The 25,020-nt window shown below is 41.1% G+C and overlaps 1 protein-coding gene across 1 annotated transcript in view; it reads right to left on the bottom strand.

The window, feature by feature from the left end:
- csmd3b (CUB and Sushi multiple domains 3b) overlaps positions 1-25,020 on the bottom strand; it is a 2,128,577-nt gene that overhangs the window by 730,020 nt on the left and 1,373,537 nt on the right. The window contains exon 11 of the mRNA XM_078541225.1: positions 4,875-4,978. Coding sequence (XP_078397351.1) covers positions 4,875-4,978 — 104 coding nt within the window. The remainder of the gene's footprint in view (positions 1-4,874; positions 4,979-25,020) is intronic.

The following is a 25,020-nucleotide window of genomic DNA, read 5'->3' as shown; positions in this document are numbered from 1 at the left end:
TGCGTTCAGATCCATCAAGCTACGGATTAGGTTATCGGTTTTGTTCCTGCAGACACTTAGGAGAATTGCCTTCTGTTTCTCCTCCGCCGTTATTTTGTTAACTACAAAGTACAAACCTAATCGCTCAATGTATTGACTCCAGTCCTTGACAGATGAGTCGTAGGGGTCAATTCTGTCAAAGAGAGGCATTGCTGGCGAGTATACTTCTTTTCTTTCTTCCCTTAAATAATCAAAATGCTCACAGTCAAGAGGCACGGTGCAGCGCTCGAGGTATTTATCCTCATTGCCAATTGTAATAAACTTGGAGTGCAGGGCAGGCTTCTTGTAAGAACTTTATTAACAGACTTCAGATGAGACTGTATGCTTGTCCCAAGACCTGAGCTAGAAAGCGCCACCCCTAAGACTCCCTGCGCTTAGGTTTGATTCGTCTGTACAGTCACATGATCCCCATAACAGTATGAAATGGTTAACTTCCAATTACTACAATGGGCTGTGCCGCAAGTAGCAAGAAGCTGATCAGCTGCTATTTTCTGGACTCTGGGCTCCTGTAACACCAACACCAGTAGTGCTACTGAGCCCGTGGTACTAAGGTTTTCAGAAACATAATAGATGGATGTATGAATGAAGCTCTAATAGCCTGAGATGACAGTTTTAGAAAATGATTAAATATGTTGAATCCTTTTCTCAGAAAGCCAGTGGAAATTAGGTGATACACAACCCACGCTTGACTGGATGAAGGAAATGGGATGGAGACACAATAGAGAATCTGAATTTCTTTTTCTCCAAACTTTCATTTCATTTGGATATTCTGTCACTTCAGTGCTCTCTTTCTTCTGCTGTGGATATGTGGTGTCATTTTGGAGATTTGGGAGTAATTTTCAATTTCACAGGACTGGGCAATAGTACAGAATGTCTGTCTTTTGTAGAACTCAATAAAAATCAATGCACCATAAATCAGGCATTTTCTACGAGTGCGTAGGTGATCCACTCCTCCAATTCACTGCCCGGGCAGCAAAGTTTAAAATAACCTTCATGTCAGTTTGTTCACACTCAGTCTTGTATTCTGTTAATGCATGGAGACACCGTGCTAATTAATGTATTTCTAATGATTTCCCTTGACAATGGTATTTTTTCTTTCAATCAGTTTTTCTAATCATGTTCTAGCATGTGTGAACACATGTGTGGTGACAATGCAAACGAATGGATACAGATTTTTGGAATAGTCTCTTAAGCAAACCTATCCAGGGTGCCTGGCAGCGAAGTAGGAAATCTTACATCCAGTCTTTCAGAGAAGTGTTTCATTAGAGATCGTTTTGGGTTAGTTTCAATTTGCCAAGTAGTTTAATGCCTTTGTTAACATTTGTTTCTCCAAGCTTTTCATTGTGTTTTCAGTCAATTGTCATTGTTATTTCACTGTCAACTAAATTTATTCTCAAAGTCCAAAGGCTTTGTTGAATTCTATGCATATTTTTTCTGCTATGGTAATGAATTAGTTGCTGAGAAAATGGACAATGATCTCAAAGATGCTGCCAAGAAAAGAAAAATGATAATAGGGCATCAGATTCATATGGGGGTTCTGCATGGGCACTTGTGGCAAATGGCTGGGGTAGCAGTAATGTTCACTATCATGCACCGATATCTAAGAAGGGTTTAACTCCTTGCAGGAAAGCCAACAACAGCCACAGGTATCTGCAAACTTTCCTCAGCTTCATGAGAGATCTAGAGAAGACAATCAACTCAACATGGAGACACTGAATAAAGGACTGCTGTGTTTGGGAAACTGCCTGGAAAAGTCAACATCAACTGGATTACAAATACACAGTGCAGGATTTTTGAGGGATTAAAGATTTGGTTGGTTCTCTCTCTGGGATTTAAGGACCATTCTGATTCTGTGAGGTATGTTCTCCCACTAATCTCTGACTACCTGAATTTCTTTTCCATCATGGGTGGAGAATCTGAGGTGAGTGCCTCAGAAATTGCTTTCCTTCAGATAGCACAGAAGAGCAGTCTATCAACTTCCCATAGAAACCTTCTCCTTGATAAGAGCAGGCTACCATAAAGCCTGTCCCATGTCAATCCCAGGACTTGGGAACACTGAGATGGGCTACTTCCATGGGAGCCTCATAACATTTTGTAGCAGTCATCTGCATTTCAGACCCAATGCCTTCAGGTGGCACACAGAAGAAGCATTAAAATAAGCCAGAGACAACTTGTGATCACAAGCAGTATGCATGGTGAATAATATAAATTATTTGGTTTTTAAAAGTATATTTGTAATAAAGACAGGAAGCAAAAACTGCTTGGTTCTCTTGTATCACAACAGAGAATAGGTAATGTACTGATGAGGCTCAAGATAGGATGTGATGGGTAGCTCTGAGGAGCTACCATAGTGAGGTTGGTAAGAGGAGGCAGGGTACTGTTGATAGAGTTCCAAATAATAGTTTTCTGTTCATCTGTGAAAGTGTGCCAAATTAGTACATGGCTCAGCTGTCTAGCAACACTTGCCACTGTACATGCTTCCAATTCTCCTTCAAGTGTTATCAGTTTTATCATTGGTCTGTCTGGCATCCTCTGTAAAAATTTTCCATCAGCCACCTCTTAATATAAAAGCACATACTTATCACAGTTCTTGTGATGGTGCTGGGATACACACTGTAAGGCACAACAAGGCTAATCCAGAAACTTGAACTTACTTTGAGCATCCAACAGGTTTGGTCAATTCTTATACTGTCTTTGTTGGTGCTTCACTCTCACGCTCCCCTGCAACATTGGTGGTGCTGCAGTGATGCATCATGAACCATGGGAATAATGACTTATCACACAGCAGTCTTCCTGCTAGTGAAGTACTGCTGAAGCTAAATTGATTAAGCATAACAATAACATGGCAGTTCTGAGTAAGTTGTGAGTTCACGTGCAAGCAATTGTGCCTGCTATCACAACAGAACTGTACATTTAGGTAATGAAAGCTTTGGTAGCTCATATGAATAAAGTTCACATTTGCGGCATGCAATATCAATCCACAGTTATGTCACCTTTGGGAAATCCAGCAATTGTGTAATATTTGATGGCGTTCTATGTGATCTGTGTAGGAAAACTGTCAAATTGTATGTATTGGCCTGTCCTGGCAAAAAGCGCAATAGTAACTTGTCTTATGAAGTAGCGTACAGCAAATTGGTTGATCTCACAATGTTTAATCTGGCTTCCAGCTATGAATTTAGTATAAAAGTTGAGAGCTCTGGTCATTTTGTCTACCTCACTCAGAGGTCTGTGCTGTGGCTAGTCGGTGTAAAGCTGGCTCCAGCAGTGAATAGATCTCCTCTAATTTTTTACGGCAGAAGTACATCTTGCTGAGACTTGTGAGAAGGATCTTGGGAAGTGTATTTAAAGTTAACAAACTCTGCTGCATGGGTAGCACCGGGATGGCCATTCCCTTCTCTTGTGCTGCTTAATTAATCTGGCTTCTCTTATAGCCTCCCACTGCTCCTCTTCCTCCAGTATGGTAGTGTGGTATCGTGCAGGAAGGTGGAGTTGAAGTAGAAGATCAGCCATTATCTTGTTGAACGAAGGATTCCTGCTCCTATGTCTTATGTTTTTATTAGTGCAAATGTCACGCAAAGTGGGATTGCCATTTGTAATCCCACTGTGCAGCCCTTAGGTGTTGTATATTTCTTGAAATAGTATACTTTTAATGGCAATGCAGATTGTAGGGAAAGAGTAAACAAATTTATGCAACTGGATCATTGACTTGAGCAGCTTCAAACATTAGGGGCAGAATTTTCACCTCAGCGGGCGGGCACATGCCCAACCCGCATGAGCATGAAATGACGCACAATGACATCGGGCGAGCGTCCCAATGTCAATGTGCGGTCACGCGATAGTTCGGTCGCCGGTGAGCGCAGGAATTGGCAGCGTGCCCACCAACAATTAGAAGGCCTAGTAAGGCCCCTAAAGTATTAATTAACTTACATTTTCTGCTGCCCGTCCAACCTTATGGTTGGCAGGCAGGCGTAAAGGCCAAGTGGCCTTTGCACTTTTTAGGAAAGCTCATCCATGGGTGAGATGAGGTTTCCAACAGCAAATAAAAATAAAATAAAAATGTTTACATCTCATTCACAACAGAGTCACATGAGGGGACATGTTTTTTAACATTTAAAAATTCTTTATTTTTTTTGTCAGAACTCTTCATCTCCGAGGCAGCTCTATGCCTCATTCGCGAAGTTCCCCACTCACCCTCCTCCCCCCCACCTCCCCACTCCCCGCACAGGCAGCGCTGAGCCCTGCAGCACGCGTTTCAGTTTGGGCGGGCCGCCAATGTGAAATCGCGTTCCAGCCCCGATCATGGGCGGCGGTCGGCTTCCTGACTGCCTCCGCCCGCCCCCACCAAGCCCACCCAACAAGGGCAAAATTCTGCCCCAGGAATACGTTTTTTTTTTACCTATTCCCATTCATAATATGTTTTCAGATTTCTTTCCATGTTAGAGCTGTTCTACTTAGGTTTTGTCTTTCCAATGCCTTTTCACTGTTCTAATAATACATCATAACTTTACTGACCCCTTTCCTGACTCACTACCTTCCCTTTCAAATCTGACAAAGGCTCGAACCCAAAATGTTAACCCACTTGTTTTATTTTTAGTTGCAGCATATTTATATAATTTTCAATTTAGCTTATCGGACCTACATCACGGCCAGGTTTATTTCAGGTCTCCAATTTGGACATGGCATTTACCATTCAAAATTTACTACTTAAGAAAATAAAATTGAATGTGTCTGGTGAAATTTCAAATGGTTTCAACTGTGTCCTCATGAATATAATAGTCTAAAATTCCTGTTTAAAGCAGATGATTCTATAACAGAGCAGATGATCAATTACTTACACATGCAGCACAGTGGTAGGGTCACCAACTTCTCCTCCATCGCCAATTGTAAGAGTGTCGTAGCCTATCTCCAAGTCAAATTCTTCAAAATCAATCTGGATTACCTGTTGTTAAAACAGATAAGACAACAACACAGCATTGAGCAGAGAACTTCCAAAAAGCACAAGTATCAGATCATTTGTATTGGTTAAGTTTGATTCATAGCCAATGATTGTCACTTGTCATTTTGTCCAATTCAAGCACAGTTCCACTCATAATACTTTTTGTGTCGGCAAATAAATCATTAATATTTTCCTGCCATTTTCTAAAATTATTACATTTAAAATGATAAAGAAGGTAGATTAGTGTTCACTCAATCATTAATTCCAATCGTGAATTAAAATGAGAAAGATTCTTAGGATGTAACACCTTTTCATTGTTTACGTCTGTCACATTATAAAACATTTGTATGATATTTATGACTTATTGTTGCAGTGACGGTGACAGTATTATGTAAACTATATTTTCTAAAGGGTTAGAAGGTTCCTCCTTCCCAATGTACCTAAACTCTTTTGCATCTGGTGGCACAAAGTCCTTAGCAATACTGCAAATAGGATCAATTATAACGGCTGCCACATCAACTCTTTATCGACCATCAAACTGTCTCTAGATTGTATGCATTGTGGCAGCACAATTTCAACCTATGCTGTATGTTGTTAAATGTTGGAATTTGCAATCAAAGATGAAAAGCATCTAAACAGCTGCACCCTGCATTGTGGCAATTTATAAGCAAAACTTCAGCAGCCAAGTTTTAAAGCCATTGGAAATCAAACAGTTGGAATTTGCAAGTCTTCTGAATTTTACTTTAATCAACATGCCCCTGGCAGGATCTGATTTAGTTAATCTAGCATCAGTCTTAACTTTCTTCAAACATCACTTCTATTGCAGAAATTTGTGCTTGGCAGGCGTAAGTGATGAGCGATGAAAGTTATCTTCCTCACAAAATATGCGACAATGAGATGTCACACTGTCTTCTTTCACGCTCCCACAAATCTTTTAGCAAAAGGTCATCAATTCCATCTCTGTGGAACATTAAATTGGAAGAACTTAGCAGTTGACCGTAATCAAAAAGCTTGTGAAAGTATTGAGGTTACTTGAGAAAGTATTCAGGGTGTGAGATGCCAAATAGCCTCACTGAACCGAGACTTTCAAATCATACAGGTACTTCGGTACATCATATGAGGCACATGTTCCACAGTTTGCATTAATTCAAAGTGGTTTTGGCTGCATATAGGCACAAACTGGGTACTATTATTTTGGTATAATGTCACCCAAATTGAATTTAGAAAAACAAAGTAAAGTTTAGCTTGAATTCTTCATACTGCTCCATCAGATGGATTTAAGCAGCGTCCAAACCAAATCCAGATAGAATGACGACAATATTATATGTTAACAGGTAATTATATGTCCCCAACAGCAGAGTATATTAACAGAAAATATTGTGTACTCCACTCTCTAACTTTCCAAAAACAAACTTTTTCTCGAGACCAAGCTTTGTGTGGCAACCAAGCTTTTCAAACCACCACTGATTCTAGTGTTCATATCGCCTACATGTCACAGCTTCAAGAAAAAGGGTTCTACTTTAAATTATACCACTCTATGTCTAATTGTACTATTCTTACAGAATGCACACAGTGCACAGGTCAGTCCAACATCCACACACAGATCTGTTATATTTGTAATCTCACTCATTTTTATGAGAAAACAACTGGATTTTCTGAGTTGGGACATCAGTTTTCAGATGTTTCTTGGTGGCCAACAGTAGAAAATTTAGATGGGATGGAGGCAAGAGGCCAATGTTAAGCCTTCTATATTAGAAATATCCAAATAGTTCTTTCTCTGTCTGAATTTTCCTCTTTGTCTTATGCAGCCCAATCTGTAGCATGTAAATGATGATAGATTTGAGGGGTTTGACATAAGATTACATTTACCTCTCCTACCCCTCAGTGGCCATCAATGGTAGAGAATGCTTTTGGGGAAGAGGCATTATAGATCAGTCGGTGGTGTGCTCCACCTTTGAAGGCTAGAAGGTATGTGCAGTAGCCTTGTGATAAATATTCACATTTAAGTTTTTTTTTAAGAGTTTTATGAATTTTATTACATTCCTTAACAATTTATTTTATAAAAGGTCACTCATGTATTTTCATTAAAGAGTTAAGTATGCAAAACATAGGTTAAGGATTCATGTGTCTTTAAGATTCATGGTGTACTTTCAATTAATCTTGTGGACCAATTTTAATGAATCAATGGAATCCCCTTCAGACCTTCACTTATTACCCAGGTTTGAAGAAAAAGAAGAGGAAAATCAGGAAGCCAGGGCAAATATGCACCACATTTGGTCTTGTTCCAAATCATTTTTGCCTATTCCATTATTGAAAATATGTGTTACTGACAACAATTTTGACATCTTTCCTGCTGTGTAAGGCTGCAATGGCGCCCCCCTTGGTGATTACTGCTATTTATCCTTTCAATTTTAGATTTATATTTCTCCTATAGCAGGAGGGGTTCCACTTATACTGTACTAATGATGTGCCTCACTCCAACTTCAGAAGAGTACCTCCTACTGCACCAGTTTTACTTACCTTCCAATTCCTATGCCATTCATCTGTGGCCTTTTGTTTAAGATTGCCAATTCAACTCCAAACAAAGCTATATTACAGGCAACTTTATGCCATGTACAAGAATTTGCAGACCAAACTACTGAGGAATCCACATGCATATATCTCCGCATTGCCAGCTACAGAGCATTTTCTTTCTTTCAGGCCAAATCCTATGTGCCTGTCTCCAGATACAATAGGCAGCAGTTGACCAGGCTCAAGAACTATGGCACTCCAAATATGAACAAGAAGTGCTGCAAATTTTTGAGATGATTGTTCAAACTGGTGCCACCATACTCTATCAGTTTGTCGGTGCTATGTGTAAAGAGCTTGAGCCTCCCAGTGATTGATCCACTCTACTGGGCTCATCAATTAATTCATCTGGCTGGTCAATAATCAACAACACCCTGAGGCACTGTGGACTTGCCTGTCCCAGAAAAGTAGATTGCCTAATTTACAACAAAATTTTGACTTGGTTCCCATCTCCCCCTGCCAGGCATAGGGAAAGTGACGTTTAATAATTAGTTTTAGTTTAGATTACACACAATTGAAGTATGTTAATCAATTAACCTAATATTATATTATTCTACTTAAACTGTAACCAATGGAGAACGTTAGTATCTTAGTGTCATGTAACTCTGCTTAGCTTCACTTGACAGAGAAGTGCACCACGGGACTTAAGACAGAATAAGGTATCATGCTATTGAGTTAATTACAGAACAACTGCTTGAGAGGCCCCTGTTTCACTTATTTCCATTTCACAGAGCCACATTGTGAGAGCTTGCCGCTTTCAAGGTTGATCAGGCGAGCTTACATCCTTTCATATCATTAAGTCCTTATCGAAACTGGTGTTATCAGCACGTGAAAGTTAGAAGGGATTTATTGTGTGGAGAGGAGGAAAGAATAACAAAAGCTGTGTTCTGCATGAAGTTAGTTTTAATTCGTAGTGTTTTAGAAGAAAAGCAATTACATTTGGCTCAATGTATTCTTTGAATTAGAGTTAACTTTTGTAGCAGTGTGTGATTAGTTTAGAAACTGTATAATCCTTTTAGACTTTTATCACTCAAGACTATGTATTAACTGAATGTATAAAGAGACTTTACTAGCCCACTTTTTAAACACTGATTATTGCTATGCATTTGTATTTTATACATACTCTCTATAACTTGTAAGTACTATCGGAATTGTAATCTTTTGTTTGAGTACTTTGTAATCTTCTGTATTAGGCCTACATAGTTTAACGGTCGTAAGCAACATTGCCACTCTATCCTTTGTTTTAAAAGTAAAGTAACTCATTCCAAGTACCAACAATCAAAGAGAGAAAAACATCACCTCGCAAATGGCCCCTAAAAATAAACAGACACTGATAGAGGTATGATTTAATGGGGAACTTGCACCAATTAAGCAAAATCTGGGGCAATGAGCTCAATGCATCATTTATGAGGGCATGACAGCCATATTTCCATTATCCTAAACAAATGGGCAAGGAAGATATCATAAAACATCCTTTCATCTTAGCAAAATGTCATTCCAGTAACAGAAACAAACTACAATGAGGAGGATGGTCCAATAAGCAATTGACGTTTTTAAGGAGGCAGTCAGGGGATAGTGGGAAGTGACATCAGTCGATGACCATCATCCTTGGGGACTAATCATAGGCTGATCGTGCACCCCTTAAACCAATTGGAAAATAGCCTCGCCTCGTGTAGGCCAATCAGAATGCAATATCATTGATTGCGCAGTGGGTTGTGGCTTGTGGCTTGGAAAGGGTTAAGCAGCAGCAGCTTTCAGTAACAAAGGCGTGCTGAATTTGAAACTGTGGACTGCTTGTCAGCTGAAAGCAGAAGACCATAGGACTCCACAGAAAGAGAGAGAGAGAGAGAGAGAAGACCCCGTGTCACGTCGCGCCCTAGGCTGAATCTGGAAGCAAGAACCATGTTAAGCCAGTAAAGTCTCTGCTTAGTTTGTTAAGTTTAATTTAGTTGCTTAATAAATGTTTTCTGAGTTACATCACTAAATTGTCTCCTATTGTATAGGTTAAAGTCTCTAAAAAACAAATTAGTATTGAGTAAATGGATTCAGAGGTTAAATACCCCCAAAATGTTACACAAGCTAGTCATTTCAGGGCCAATATGAACCCCAAAGAACATCTGTTTACTTTCCCAGAAGTAGGCTTTTTCACATAGTATTGTTACAAATAGAGAAGATACCCTCCAATTAATTTGGACAAGTTTAGAACCTAATTCCAGAGGTGACCACTTCCTCAATTGTTTTTAATATTATTAGGATATTTCTACAAGTATGTGCGTCCACGAAGAGCTTCTATTTTATACTCCAGACTTTCTGTCCACTAAAGTTAATAAGATGGAAAATCATGGGGCCTGTACCTAACTTCCCAATATGCATGCCCAGCAGCATGAATTCATAAATTACCCCAATATTAATATGAATAAATTCGGCTCTTTTGGCCTTGGAGGGAGTGAGTAGTTTCAAGTGCCTGTGGTCAGTGGTAGCAGAAGATGAAAGTATAGAAATGGAAATTAAGCAACGGATTAGTTCAGATTGGAGCAATTGGAAGAAGTGCAGAGGAGTGTTATTGATGGAAAAGTATTGCTGAAACTGAAAGGAATAATCTACAAGAGAGCTGTGGGACCAGCCTTCTTATGTCGTGCAGAAACTGGGACAACATCAAAAAGAAAGGAACAATGGCTGGAAACTAATGAGATGAGGGTGTTGAGATGGATGCATGGAGTAACGAGAAAGGAAAAAAAATCAGGATCCAGCACATCAGGGAAGGCTGTGGAAGCATCAAATGAAGTAGCCAGGATGAGACTGAAATGGTCTGTTATCTGTTGCGGAGAGAGCGAGAGAGGAAATGTGGAAAGGCAAGTAATGGGGGGAGTAGGACTGCCAGGAAGAAGAAGAGGTCCAAGACCAGATGGAAAGATGCAGTGGTGAGAGACTTAAACAGCACGGTGGGATTGGGAGAGGAATGGGTGGCTGACAGGAGCAGATGGAGAAGGATGGTCAACCACCATTCTGACAATCATAAGTAAAATGGCAGAAGCTAAAAGAAGAAGAAAATGGTATTTTTTTCCCCTTTTTTATTGTGGAATAAGACAAATCATTCAAATTTTTAACCTGGTTAGGAGTACATGAATAATTCTTTAAATAATCAAATATTTGATCATCTAAAACATTAATGACATGTTGCATAAAGAATAGGTTTTTTTCCCATTTGTTGCACAAAGCTATGAGCCCATTTTATTTCAAACTGAGCCTTTACAGCAAGTAAAGAGATTCATGATATAATTTAGGCAATGTTCAGCCCAACAGCAGCAACGTGCATTCATACTGCACTTTAATGTAGAAAAACATCACAAGAAACATCACAGAAGCTCAATTAGCCTTACATATTAAAAATCAGCATTGCCGTGCTTTTGTAATGATATAAAGGCACCATAGTGTGTCATGTGATCTAGTCTCAGTTTCACTTTAGCCTGTGAACAGAGCAGAGCACAGCACACACAGCTTTGTTACTGATGTCTTCAAGTTTTCCACTCAGCTAGATATGTGCTCATGTGCCTAGTTTAAACAAATAAACCCATAACATGTTTGCACAATCTATTAGGAGAGACTGGCGTCTTTAATTCATTATAAAAACACAACATGGTGTCCTTGCGGTGATCAAACAGCCTGGAAACAAGATTAAGATCAGGTACAACATGGTGAACAGCCTTAGATCATGCTACATGGCAGGAGATGACCCTTGACGTTTTGGTCAGGTCGCAACGAGTTTGCAGTGTTGGAGAGTGTTGAAACCGCAGTGTGCTGATTGCACAGAAAAGCTTGGAAGACACAGTCAGATAGAGCTCAAGTAAAGAGCTGGTAAGCAGATGGATCCCTCATGGTGAGATTGCCGTGCATAACGGGTCAGTTCCATGAGTGGGACAGAACGTCGAGAGGACCAGCACCAGGTTCATTCAGTCAGGAAAGGTGCGTGACCAAGGTGTGGGCTGAATTGAGAGCAATTGAGGAAGAGTCAAACAAAAAAGAAGTAATAAAATTCAGGCCACAGAAGGTTGCAATTACAATAGGTGAAGCTTCGGAAAGGCCTGTGGAAGCAGCTACAGCGACACTCACCCCAGGTACTATAGGAGAAGGAAGGTCAAAGGGATATTGTCAAAATGTCCACAAAATTCCCCAGTTTGAATTGGGATGCAGCTGACCTAAATGCCGTACAAAGCTATGGTTTCTTGATTTAGATGTATCTGAACCAGACAAGCAAACCATAAAAATTCGCCTAGCAATTGAGAATGAAGGTCTACAGGGGTTGAACACATCAAGATTAACAGCAGAAGAGCTAAAGGATCCTGAAAAGATATAGACTACATTGGGAGACTGGTTTAAAATCAGGTTAAATGTCTGTAATCATTGATTAGAGTTCATATCATTTCAACAACAGACTACAGAATCAATAGCCAACTTTGTCAACAGTTGCAGAGAAAAGGGTACATACGGTGATTTTTCACATGCAGAGCAAGCAGACAGAATTGTTGAGCTGGTGATCACCTCCAATCCGATGGAAGCAATCCAGAGAGATCTGCTAGACAAGTCCAAAAAGTAAAGCACTGAAGAACTTTTCAATGATAGACATACAGAAGGATCTTCCAGTCGGCGAATGGGGGCGTAAAATGATGCGGGATGACATTGGATGGAACTCCCGACGTCACCCCTGCGTCATTTCCATTTTCAGGTTGGCGGGGGCGCAGCCTAGTCAGCTGTGCACCCGCCAACCTGTCAACGGCCTATTGAGGCCATTAATAAACCAATTTAGGTAATTGACAGGGCTGCCCATCCAACGTTAGGGTTGGCGGGCAGGCTGGGAGCCCTGGCGGGCTTAAGAAAAAGCATGAAACGTCATCCATGGGCGGGATGAGGTTTCATGAGGGTTTTTAAATGTTTAATAAAGGTTTCAGTTGAAGTGATGGACATGTCCCAACTCATGTGGCAGTGTCATATGAGGGGACATGACAGGGAAATTTTTTAAACATTTGTCGTAAAAGTTTTAATTCCGAGGCGATCTCCCTGAGGCAGCATTTAGCCTCAGGGAGATCTGTGCGCTCTTTTGCACACATGCGCGAAAGAGCACACTCCTGGCTGAGGCAAACCGCCCCCCCTCCGCCTGCACACGGAGCGCATAGCGCTTCCTGGCAGACGTCACGCTGGGCGGGCCTTAATTGGCCTGCCCACGTAAAATGGCGGCGCGCCCCCAATTGGGGGCGCCGATCAGAGGCACATTTGCTCGCACTCGCTCCTGCACTTCCCCCCCGATACGGGGAAAATACTTTCCATAAGTATGAAGTGATCCTCACAGGTTGACAAAGCTTACAGGTCCTAATTACGGTCCCAATTGTTGACGCACTCACTAGAGAACCCAAACCGAGGAAGGCATGTGGAAGGATGGTCTTCCGCATGCACTAAGGAAATGCTGAACTTTCCATCAACTTTTCAAGGCATGTGACAGAGGAAAGGCTGATGCAGTTGCACTGATCCAATCAGACCGTACACAACGGGTACCTCCAAGCAATAAGAATGAATGTCTGGTATCCTATCAGAAATGTATGCATGAGGTGATTGACAAACTAGAAAATGACGATGATGTACACGACAAGGCGGAGAGTGGCGAACACGTTTCACACACCGTCAATCTCATTGAAAATAGAAACCATCACACTATCCAAAGGTTCAAATTATCTGCCATAGGAAAGTTGATAACTAGTTGTTATTGGCCAAGCTTGACACAGGGCAAGTGCCAACATACTGCAGATTATAGAAGACACGTATCCACAGACATGGAAGGCCATAGCAAAACCTACTACGAAAAAACTTCCAGCGTCCAACAGTTCACTAATTCCATGTGTAGGGTCCTTAGTCCTTGAGTGCAAGTACAATCAATCCTCCTGGGTGTCACATATGTTCTATACCATGGAGACTAAAGTCCCAGAGATTGTAGGTCTACCAACATGCCGTGACCTCAATCCGTGGAATTAGTCAGACCTTACATGGCAGATCAACATCAGAAACTCCCATCATCACTGTTCATGACCTAACATCAAAATATCCAGAATGTTTCAACATAACTGGCAGTACCAAGGGAGCTGCAACATTAATCTTGCAGAAGAATGCAAGTCCATCCATTGATCCACCACGTAAATGCAGCATCCGCTTGAGACAAATTGAAGGTCACGTTAGACAAATGGAGAAAGATGGAATCATTGCAAGAGTACAAGAGCATACAGACTGGTGCAGCTCAATTACTTGTGTCATAAAGAAGGACAGATCATTGAAAGTATGCCTCAATCCACAGTATTTAAACACAGCTTTGAAACATTGTCCTTACAAACTACTCACATTAGAAAAGTTAAATCCGAGATTTGCAGGAGCAAAGTTTTCCTCGAAGCTTGATGACAAGCTTGGCTACTGGTCGGTGCATCTCATGGAGAAGTCTCAAGAGATTACTACATTTTGTACCCTGTCTGGATGGTACCGTTTTCAACCACTTCCTTTCAGGCTGTTAGCCAGGAACTCTTTCAAGCTCATGTGGACTGCATTATCTGCACTGTGCCAGGATGCAACTCTATTGCCGGTATCAGTCTAACCTCCGTGATGGGGAAACTATTGGAAGCAATTCTGAGGGACAGAATTAATCTACACTTTGGAGAGGCAGAGATTAATCAAGGACAGTCAGCATGGTTTTGTTAAAGGGGGGTCATGTCTGACCAATTTGATTGAATTTTTCAAAGAGGTGACCAGGTGTGTAGATGAGGGCGATGTATTTGACGTAGTCTGCTTGGACTTCAGCAAGGCTTTTGATAAGGTCCCACATGGGAGACTGATAACAAAGGTAGGAGCCCATGGGATCCAAGGCAATTTGGCAAATTGGATCCAGAATTGGCTGAGTGGCAGGAAGCAGAGGGTGATGGTTGAGGGGTGTTTTTGTGACTGGGTGCCAATGTCCAGTGGGGTTCCACAGGGATCGATGTTGGGTCCCTTGCTGTTTGTGGTATATATAAACGATTTAGACTTGAATGTAGGAGGATTGATCAGCAAGTTCACGGATGACACAAAAATTGGTGGGGTGGTAAATAGTGAGGAGGATAGCCTTAGATTATAGGAGGATATAGATGGGCTGTTCAGATAGGCTGTTCAGTGGTAAATGGAATTTAATCCAGGTAAGTGTGAGGTGATGCACTTGGGCAGGACAAACAAGGCACAGGAATGCACGATGAACGGTAGGGCTCTGGTAAGTACGAGGATCAGAGGGACCTTGGTGTGCGTGTCCACCGGTCCCTTAAGGTGGCGGGACAGGTAGATAAGGTGGTTAAGGAGGCATATGGGATACTTACCTTTATTAGTAAAGGCATAGAATATAAGAGCAGGGAGGTTATGCAGGAACTGTATAAAACACTGGTTAGGCCACAGCTAGAGTATTGCGTGCAGTTCTGGAATCTGCATTATAGGAAGGATCTGATTACAATAGAGAGAGTACAGAGCAGATTTACAAGGATGTTGCCTCAGCTGGAGAGTTTTAGTTATGAGGAGAGATTGGATAGACTGGGGTTATTTTCCCTGGAGCAGAGGAGATTGAGGGGGGACATGATTGAGGTATATAAAATTATGAGGGGCATAGATAGGGTAGACAGAAAGGAACTTTTCCCCTTGGTGGAGGGATCAATAAAAGGGGTCATCGATTTAAGGTAAGGGACAGGAGGTTTAGAGGGGATGTGAGGGAGAATTTTTTTCACCCAGAGGGTGGTGGGAATCTGGAACTCACCACCTGAAAGGGTGGTAGAGGCAGAAACCCTCATAACATTTAAGAAGTATTTGGATGTGCACTTGCGATGTCGTGGCATACAAGGCTATGGGCCTAGTGCTGGAAAATGGGATTAGAATAGTTAGGTACTTGTTTGACTGGTGCAGACTCGATGAGCTGAAGACCTCTATGACTCCTGGAGTCATGTCTTGGCAGTGGACTGGTCAATGGGTATAGTGTGGGGAAGTGGTGTTGCGGTAGATGATCAGCCATGATCAAGTTGAATGGTGGAGCATGCTTAATGGACTGAATCGCTTACTCCTCTTCCTATGTTCCTATGTTCTATTGATCGGACAAGAAGACTCGCAAGAGAGACAGTATGTTGGCCAGGTATGAACAATGACATTGAAGTCGTCGTCATGAAGTCCGAGGCATGTCAAGAGCATATCTCAAGTCAGCACAAAGAACCACTGGTTCCACATGAAATTCCTACCCATCCTTGGTCCATAGTTGCATTTGATCTCTTTCATGTCCATGGCACTGACTTCACTGTCATCATCAACTATTTTACCAAGTACCCCACTATTCGACAGTTACACAATATGTCAAGCACAACTGTCACGCACAGTCTAAGTGCTATTTTCAGTTTATCTGGTGTGCCTAGAGAGATCATTACGGTCAACAGTCCACAGTTAGTTGGTAAGCCATTTCAGGATATATGTGAAAAGTGGAATATCAATCACACTACTTCTTCTCCTCATTTCCCTAGATGTTATGGCCTAGCTGAATGAATGATTTGGATGGTGAAATCCCTAATTCTCAAATGTAGACAGACCAAGCAAAATCTACACATCACAATTTCTGCAGACTTTTGAAGGATTTCTCATTAAAGGGACCGTGATACGTTTCAGGCAAGCTGGGCAGGACATGGATTTTTAGGCTGCAGCACTGATAGGAATAGTGAGGATACCTGGGAAGCCTGGCCCTTGGGTTGTCACCCTTAACTCAAGGTCCACCTGACGGAGCTGAGGGACTGCAGTGAAGTGAGCTCTTGAAAAGGTAGGAGGCAGTGTGCACCTTCTTCAACCAAGCAGTCAAGGTTGAAATGGCCGAGCATGTGAATAGCAGCAGTTATGGTCCCTCTAAACTGGAGAAAGTGGACTACGAGGATGCAGATCAATAGGAGGGCATGACAGGTGAATGGAATAATTCTCAGGTGCCAAGCCCCATACTTTCACTTGCCTAGCCTTCTCCTATACAGCATTTCTCAGGTCAAGACACCTTACATTTTCAATCATCCCTCTCTGGAGGTAAATTGTATGCCCACCACTCGCAAACTGGCCTGATATATTTTTCTAATTTTCCCGCTACCACCACCTCCCTGATCCCACCTGCAAGTCCAGCTCCAAGGTCCTGGGAAAGAACCTAAGCCAGGAAGTATAAAGCAGGAAATATAAATTAAATTTAAATTGTATACAGAAACATGAAGAAGATAGGATAAAGCGAAAGACAAAGAGGACAGAAAAAGTGAAAAAAAAATCTTTCTTTAAATCTCCAACACTAAGTAACTTCTGAAGGAATAATACTTCACACTTCCAGTGCCAGAGAGGTTGTTTGGCAGTATTTATCACATTATGTTGTTTAAAATTCACTTACTCCTGTATGCATCTTCCCTAACCTTTCTGGCATGTTTAATGAGAATCTAGTCAGTGCACATCCCAGCTTCATGCATTTTGCATTTATTTTAATGTGAAGTTTACTGGTAAATTTCTGTTGTAGCACAGCCTGTGAGAGAATTGGATGCACACTGGAACTTCTGGATTTTTACATTTAACTGCACATATACAAGCCATCTAAGTTGCTACCTGGTTTACTCGAGAATAACAGTAACTGCTGACAGCCTCACCATTATTGTTAATGCAAAGTCCAGGCTGGTATGTTACATAGGATGTGTTGTAACAGTTTTTGAACAGGTAAAGTGACCCTCCCAGCCATTGGCAACTACCGTATTAAATTTCCAAGCAGCTTTAGTTAGAAATCACAAAGGATATGTAATGGAAAAGTTTCAAGTACTTATTAGTAGTGCATTAGAGAAGACAGCCTCATAACTTAGGGGCAAGATGAATAGTGCATTATGCAGTATAACCTTACCATTGAAATGTGATCAGATGATGAACAACAGTGAAATATCAATTACATTCCACGGTTGAGAAAATCTTCATAAATCACAATTTCTGTCACATAACACTCCACTGCACTTCTTCCAAATACCCCAAGCAGAGCTAATCCATTGCTTAATTTCCATTACTATACTTCCATCTCCTGCCACTACTGATCCCAGGTACTTGAAACTACTCACTATTTCCCAAATGAAATAACTATGACACTGCAGCTGGCTGCAAGTAAGTAATAAAGTTGTAATTTTTTCCCAGGCATACAAGTGCCATCATGAGCCACAAGAGCAAAGTTAAAGTAGCTTACGTGATTACCTGAGCTTCAGGATTTGTTGTGGTTCTAACTGTCATTTAGTTTTCATAAGGTACACAAGGCAGTACTGTTTCCCCTGTCAGGGCCATCCACTTTCTCTTGCCCATTAATATCAAGGAGCTGTTGTGTATACTTCACATCATGTGTAGGGGACAAGGATATTCTGCAACTATTGGCCTAGAGCATATTGGCTCAGCTGACAAAAGGAAATGGTTTTGGAGAAAAAATGTATTCTGCTTTAATAGCAAATAATACTCCTTATATAATATAATAGCAATAAGCTCCAGTGCAATAATAGACATTGGGCAGAATTTAGCCCTCGATGGGCGGGCGGGCGGGCCCTACCGGCTCAGCAGCGGGCGGGCAGCCAAACTCCGCCACCGAAACGGGCCCTGCCGCCATTTTAAGTGGGCGGGCCAATTAAGGCCCGCCCAGCGGGCTGCCCAACGGGAAGCGCTATGCATTTCCTGTGCGGGGGGGGGGAGGAATTCCCCAACTGTCAAAGTGCGCTTTTTCGTGCATGCGCGCAAAAGAGCGCGCATCTCCCTGAGACTAAGTGCTGTCTCAGGAAGATTGGTGACAGTTTAAAAAACCTCAAATATAGAACAAAAAAATTATTATTATTATGTGACAATGTCACATGAGATGGGACATGTTAATAAATATGACATAAAGTTTATTAAAGATTTTTTAAACGGACATGAAACCTCATCCCGCCAGTGGAAGAGGTTTCATGTTTTTTCTGTTGCCTGCTGGGGCTCTTGGCCTGCCCGCCAGCCTTAAGGTTGGACGGGCAGGGCCTTTAATTGGGTTAATTATCCTGTCAATGGCCTCAATTGGGCGGACAGCTGATTTTGCTGTCCACCTGCCTTCCTGAATATTTAAATGGGGCGGGATGATGTCGGGGGTTCCTCCCAGCTTCATCCCTCATCATTTTCGCGTCGGCAAGCGGGCCCCGCCCCCAACTCGTCGACGGAAAAATTCTGACCATTGTGACAATGTCTTCAATCTTTCTCAGCATGCAGAAAGCCTTTACTGTATTGTGAACTCTGGCATTCCTATGTTTCTAACTTACCTGCAGTCTGCAGTCAGAATCTGCACATTACAGAACATGGGAAGAGCATGTCACATAGTGCGACAGCTGTAGTATGAATTACAACTTTCAATAAATACTGAGGCACACTGAACTGCTGTCAATTTTCAACAGCTATTTCATACACAGGGAGTGACAGAGCTGTGAGTGACCCTGCTGACACTAAATCATTCAAATCAAAGCTGGAGCTGAATCAGTGAAATTACTGAGGCAAACCCAATAGCTTACTTCCAAGCCTCCCATAAAGTATAGGTATGGATTTTTGAACTGAAGATTTTTTAAATTAAAAATCATGATGCAAAACTGAACTAGTCTAGCCTAATAAATTAAAATTTGGGGAGCTGTGAGGTTTCAACCTCATAGTCCTATCTTTTTGCATTTTTCTCCAAATTGTAGTTCAACAGTTTTCAAGTATAAATTACAACTTAGCCAAGTGGCATTTTTAAACTCTGCAGCAGTAAACAATGTTGACATGGCTAAATTCAACTTCAATGCAATTCAACGTAATCCCAATCATGTGTAACTGTGACGATCACAGGCTCCAAACTCGAGACTGAAATAATAAATCCTCTTTCATTCCTTCCATCCCAATAAGTGCTAAGATTTCCATTTTTCCTTTGGTCAGCTATAACTGAAGAAATATCTAATCAACCTGCCTTTGACTGTTTTTTTTTGTCCTTTCTAATTTTCTCCCCTCTTCTCTGGAAGGTGCAGCCTTTGCCAAGTTACAATTCCACATCAGTGACTCATTCAAGTGCCCATTCTTCCCACATGAATTTAAACAATAAGTGTCAGCATGTCATTCCACTACAGAAAACTAATTCCAATCCTGTCCTCCCCCTACATCATCACATATACATCTGCCAATAAGAGACAGATAGCAATTGGGGAGGGGTCAGGGGAGGTGGAATCTTGTGGCATTCTTTGCCTCTCTAACCGATGAGGGCTGAGGCTAATTCGGCCAATGATTTACCAACCACTACTGTCAATGATTTGGTTTGGTTTATCCCTTAATCCTATAAGAGCTACCAGTTGCAAAACTATTGTTCCGGCAATGAGACTGCCATGTCACTTGCAAAATGTGTAATAAGATGCAAATAAATAGACTGCGTTATGATGCTTGCTGTTGCTCAGCAACAAAAAAAATGTAGTATTTTGTTTAAAAATTAAGTAACATGGATGTTGTAAAATTATAACTTGTGTTAACATAACAGTAATTGCAGCATTTAATTTCCCAGATCTCCACCATACCAGCTCTGAAACAGTTTTCAAAAATTCAGAACAAGCAACTCCAAAATGGAATTGACTTAAAAACTTTTCAATCACAACGTTTCTTTGATGGGTTAAGTAGACTGGCCGAGTCCACAATTTTCACTGTGTAGCAAGGCTTGCAAAATAATATCAGAAAATCGCATTCTGGAGTCTGTACAGTATGAAGTTTGTAACATTGTTATGTTTTTGGAGAATCTCTTTAATTTAGGGTAAAAGAGGAATGCAGGGGGTCTGAATTTTGCCTGACAACAACACTGGGGGAAGGATCTTCAGGTCAGTGAGCGGGGTGGGGCCCGCTGGCCGATGTGTAAAATGATGCGGGATGACATTAGGCGGAACTCCCGATGTCACCCCGCGTCATTTCCATTTTCAGGTCGGCGTGGGCACAGCCAAATCAGCCGTGTGCCCGCCAACCTGTCAACGGCCTACTGAGGCCATTTAAAAAGTATTTAACATCATTAATGGACCTGCCTGTCCAACCTTAGGGTTGGCGGGCAGGCCATGAGCCCTGGCGGGCTTAAGAAAAAGCATGAAACCTCATCCACGGGCGGGATGAGGTTTCATGAGGGTTTTTAAATATTTAATAAAGGTTGCAGTAAAAGCGATGGACATGTCCCAACTCATGTGACAGTGTCACATGAGGGGACATGTCAGGGAAATTTTGATATTGTTTCTTTAACATTTTTAAATTTGGAGCCGATGTCCCTGAGGCAGCACTTCGCCGCAGGGGGATCTGTGCGCTCTTTCGGGCGCATGCCTTAATTGGCCTGCAAATGAGAAATGGCAGCATGCCTCCAATTGGGGGCGCCAATCGGAGGCGTGCCTGCCCATGCCCGCTGCTTCATTTCCCCCTCAACAGGGGGAAAATTTTTCCCTGGGTGTCTTTGTTGTTCAAATTGAGGGATGTGGTGGGGGGGCAGATTGTTTTACTGGGAAGAAGGTGCAAGATATTCACAGCTGCAAACAATGACCAGAGTAGCTGTGCTGACAGTGGGTAGACTAATAGTCTCCAAGTCACAAGGAGGTGGTAGAAATGTCAGTTTTTGTAAATGGTTATACTTTAAACTGTCCATTTAATTCCAGGATAGAATGGAGTTGGGGATTTAGAAGATTGTTATTCAGCATTTCTACCTGAATATAATGCCCATGTGTTTCATGTTGCCATGCATATTGGCTTTGAATGGGGAACGGGCCACAGAAAGCTATTGTTGTATCAGTTTTCATGTTTTTCTTAAGGTCAATCTGCAAGAATCTGAGAGAGGGAGAGAGAGTGAGAGAGAGAGAGAACAGAGAAAGATTGAGGCAGCTAGTCCTGCATCTTAATCAAAGAAAATGCTGGCCCTGTCGTCACCAATCAAAAGATGGGTTGGAGCTCACGTTCAGATTGAAGAGACCGAAAATGTGAGGATTTAAACAAATCTGGAAGATTCTCCTCATTTGGCTAGAGGGAAAAATCGCCAATTCATCCCTCATCATGAAAGTCAGTTCTGGAATTAGGAGTTGCCCAGCTGGGAAAAGTTAAGAAATGGAGCAAACCCACCTAAGTTAAGAATCATTTTGGGCTATTTGCTGAAGAATGTAGTGTCCACTTAAGAGACTATGTAAAACATAACCATGGAGTGGGATTTTAGGTCATGTTAAGAGTTAAATGGGGATCTTTTCTGCCTACTAAATAGTGATTGGACACTGTTGCCTTTAGTTTGTTTATTACAGTAAAAGTCTTAAAACTTGTTGTGTGATCCACCAGTCAGCCACCGGAAATATCTTTGGATAAGTTAACGGTCTCTGCAGGGTTCATAACAATAACATTATCGTAGAACTGCAAGACATTCTCAGTCAACATCTAACATACTAAACAACTTTCTCTATGATGGTACAACATCCAATCCTGGCTGGTATATTTATTGTCACCCAGTTTCTTTCTTTTAAGCTGGATCAGACTAGTTTTTACTACCTGCCAACTTACCAGTTGAAGCACAACAAATGATACTGTCATGAAGCTATTAATGTATATAATATTATTGGAAAATATTTTTCTTTTAAAATAGAGGTTTAGTCTGTGGGTGTGTCTTAATCGGATTAAAGCCCACTAGTCTGGGTGCTTTCATGTGTATTCGTTTTGATATGTAAGAGAGATAGAGTGCATTTGCATTTTTTTGAATAGAGCATTCAAGAAGTGGGGTGAATTTTGGCACCTAGTGAGCAGAGACCAAGCAATATGTTTATACTGCTAACAAAATTGGTACTATGAAAGGGGTTTTATTGTTAGAAGAGGTTAGTGATGCAATGAGAATTGATATTCAATGGGCTGTGCTAGGTATGACAAGATGACTGTTTTGCGTGTGTAGGGCAGAGGCAATGTGAGATCAAAAGCAGCTGTAAGCCTCCAATTGTCTCCACAGGAACCAAAGTGAAAAGAAGCTCATTTTGAATTCGTAAGGTGAAAATGCTTTGCCTGGTGTCTAGTTAAGTCTATGGGTTGCTGTTGCCTTAATGGAGGATGGTTTGGGAATTTGTTAAAAGTTATGATCGTAGTAATTTGTAACAATGTGTATATATTTAATTTGTGTAAATTAATAAAATGTTTAATTTAGCTTCATATAAAACCCCTCAAGAACTGGTGGTATGATTCCTGAATTTAGAGTTGCATCTCAAATATTACACTTAAAATGATAGTTGTTTAAAGTTTCCCTCTGGGACTTTTTAAAAATAACTCAGCTTTTCCAGCTGCTTGGTCATAAAAGATAGCAAATACTTAAGTAAAGCCTACTTTGTAATGCACCTATAATCATCAGTTGAAACATTACTGTAAGACATATGTAGTGGTTAGATAATATTTTTGACTTTAACATCAAGATACAAAGCTGAGTTCAACACAGCTCAAATGCCAATATCCATAGAATGTGAACTAAATGGGATTTAACTACTGAAATCAATTCTTGGTGGCATTGTAAGAGAATGCAGCACAGTGAATAGTCTCTAAACTATACATATCTACTGTGATTATTTTAAGCTGGTGCAGTAGGCTTGTAACTAGGATTCTGATTAGACCTATACCTGCTCATCTCTATTCTCTGTTGAGGCTCTCAATGTCCTCCTTAATTATAGAGCAAAATGTAGCTACCCTGTTTTTTCCAAGCAGCCATGACAAGAAAAGGGTGAAAGAATTGTACACTGATCTGCTGTGATGCTCCGTTTCCATAATTGTTCAGCTTACGTGAAGATGACATTTTATCTATAGTTCAGGATGTAATAAATTTTTTTCAAAATTGAAAACAGACTGTTTGGCCTGTAAGTTACATTCTAAGACATTAGAAACTGGCCTGATTGAATGAACAAGGGATTTTCCAGCCCCACCATCTCCCCCCCACCCCCCTTCACCATGACAGGGCCATAAAATCCCGGCCATTTGTGGGCAATCATCCCTGATAGCATTTTTAAAACAGAGTTTCTACGAGACTTGAATTAAGTCCTAGGTAACCTTAGAAGTGAGCCTTAGATAATAGCATTTCTGCTTACAGTTCAAACTTATCCCAGACTTCGAGGATGATTATTTTTTCCTGTCTGTTGACTTTATGGGTTCATGGGTTGGGTTCATGGTGGGCATGGACCAACAGCACAGCATTTCCAGCCATATTGAAGAGAGGCCACAGAATAGCTGTTATGAGAAATGACTAACTGTCTGGTGTAGTATGATGTGGTATTCCGAAGTTGGGACAAATAAATATTGTTGGGGGAGAGTTTTATTGTGCATTCGGTATTCTATGCCTGAGCTGGGAGTGCTTAACCTTGGCAGCATCGGGTAAGTGTTTTGACTTGGTGCACTTGGCACAGATCTTTGCATGATAGGAATGCAGATTGGGAATTTGAAGGTCAGTGGCTGACATGATTTGCCATTCATTAACACAAAATCTCAACATAACGTTCTCACCGCACAATGTTTGTGTCCTGATTGATGAATCATAAGATAAATTCCTAGATGTTCAACATTACTATTCCGCACCTTGATAAGTATAGAGCAGTATCACAGTCATAAATAAAATTATCTTTTTTTTGTTTGTAGAGAGAGGACAAGAGTTGTATTAATTAGAACACCACTCAACACATCTTTCTTGTCTAAAAAAATTTTGTTTATCCCATCCTTTTTTTCTTGCTTGCCAGCCTTCTCTCCATTTATCTGACCACATTCTCCGAAACTCCTCCTGCCATATCTTAGCCATGTCCGATCTATGGTAACTTACCAATTTCTCCATAAAATGTATTGCATTTCCATTGTCTATGCTTTCTTGTTATATCTTCAAACAAATTCTGTGAGGTTAGTCAAGTACAGCATGCCTTTTACAATCCATACTCATTGGCCCTGATTAACTTGTGATCCTTTCCTAGTGCTCAGTAATCAAATCATTTATTATTAGATAAAAACAAAATACAGCTGATGCTGGAAATCTGAAACAAAAACAGAAAATGTTGGAAAAACACAGCAGGTCTAACATCATCTGTGGAGAGAGAAACAGTTACCGTTCTGAATCCGTATGACCCTACTTCAGAGCTAAAGAGAAGTAGAAATGTGATGAAATTTATACTGTTTAAGGGGGGGTGAAGCAGGTTAAGTTGGATAGAAGGCCAGCAATAGGTGGGAGCAAAGGAGAGATTGACAAAAATGTCATGAAAGAAAAGACAAAGGGAATGTTAATGGTAGTGGTAAGGGCTAAATAAGTTGCTGACAGTGGCATAAAAGTAAGAAAGCAGAATGTGATAATAGCAGAAAAAGAGTAAGCACTCTGCGAAATAACAACCTGGAACAAGTAACAGATGACCCTTTGGGGGTGGGGGGAAGGGGCA

This window comes from Cetorhinus maximus, chromosome 4, assembly GCF_964194155.1.
Source record: "Cetorhinus maximus chromosome 4, sCetMax3.hap1.1, whole genome shotgun sequence".
NCBI lineage: Eukaryota > Metazoa > Chordata > Chondrichthyes > Lamniformes > Cetorhinidae > Cetorhinus > Cetorhinus maximus.
This window is presented reverse-complemented; position numbering and strand designations above follow the sequence as displayed.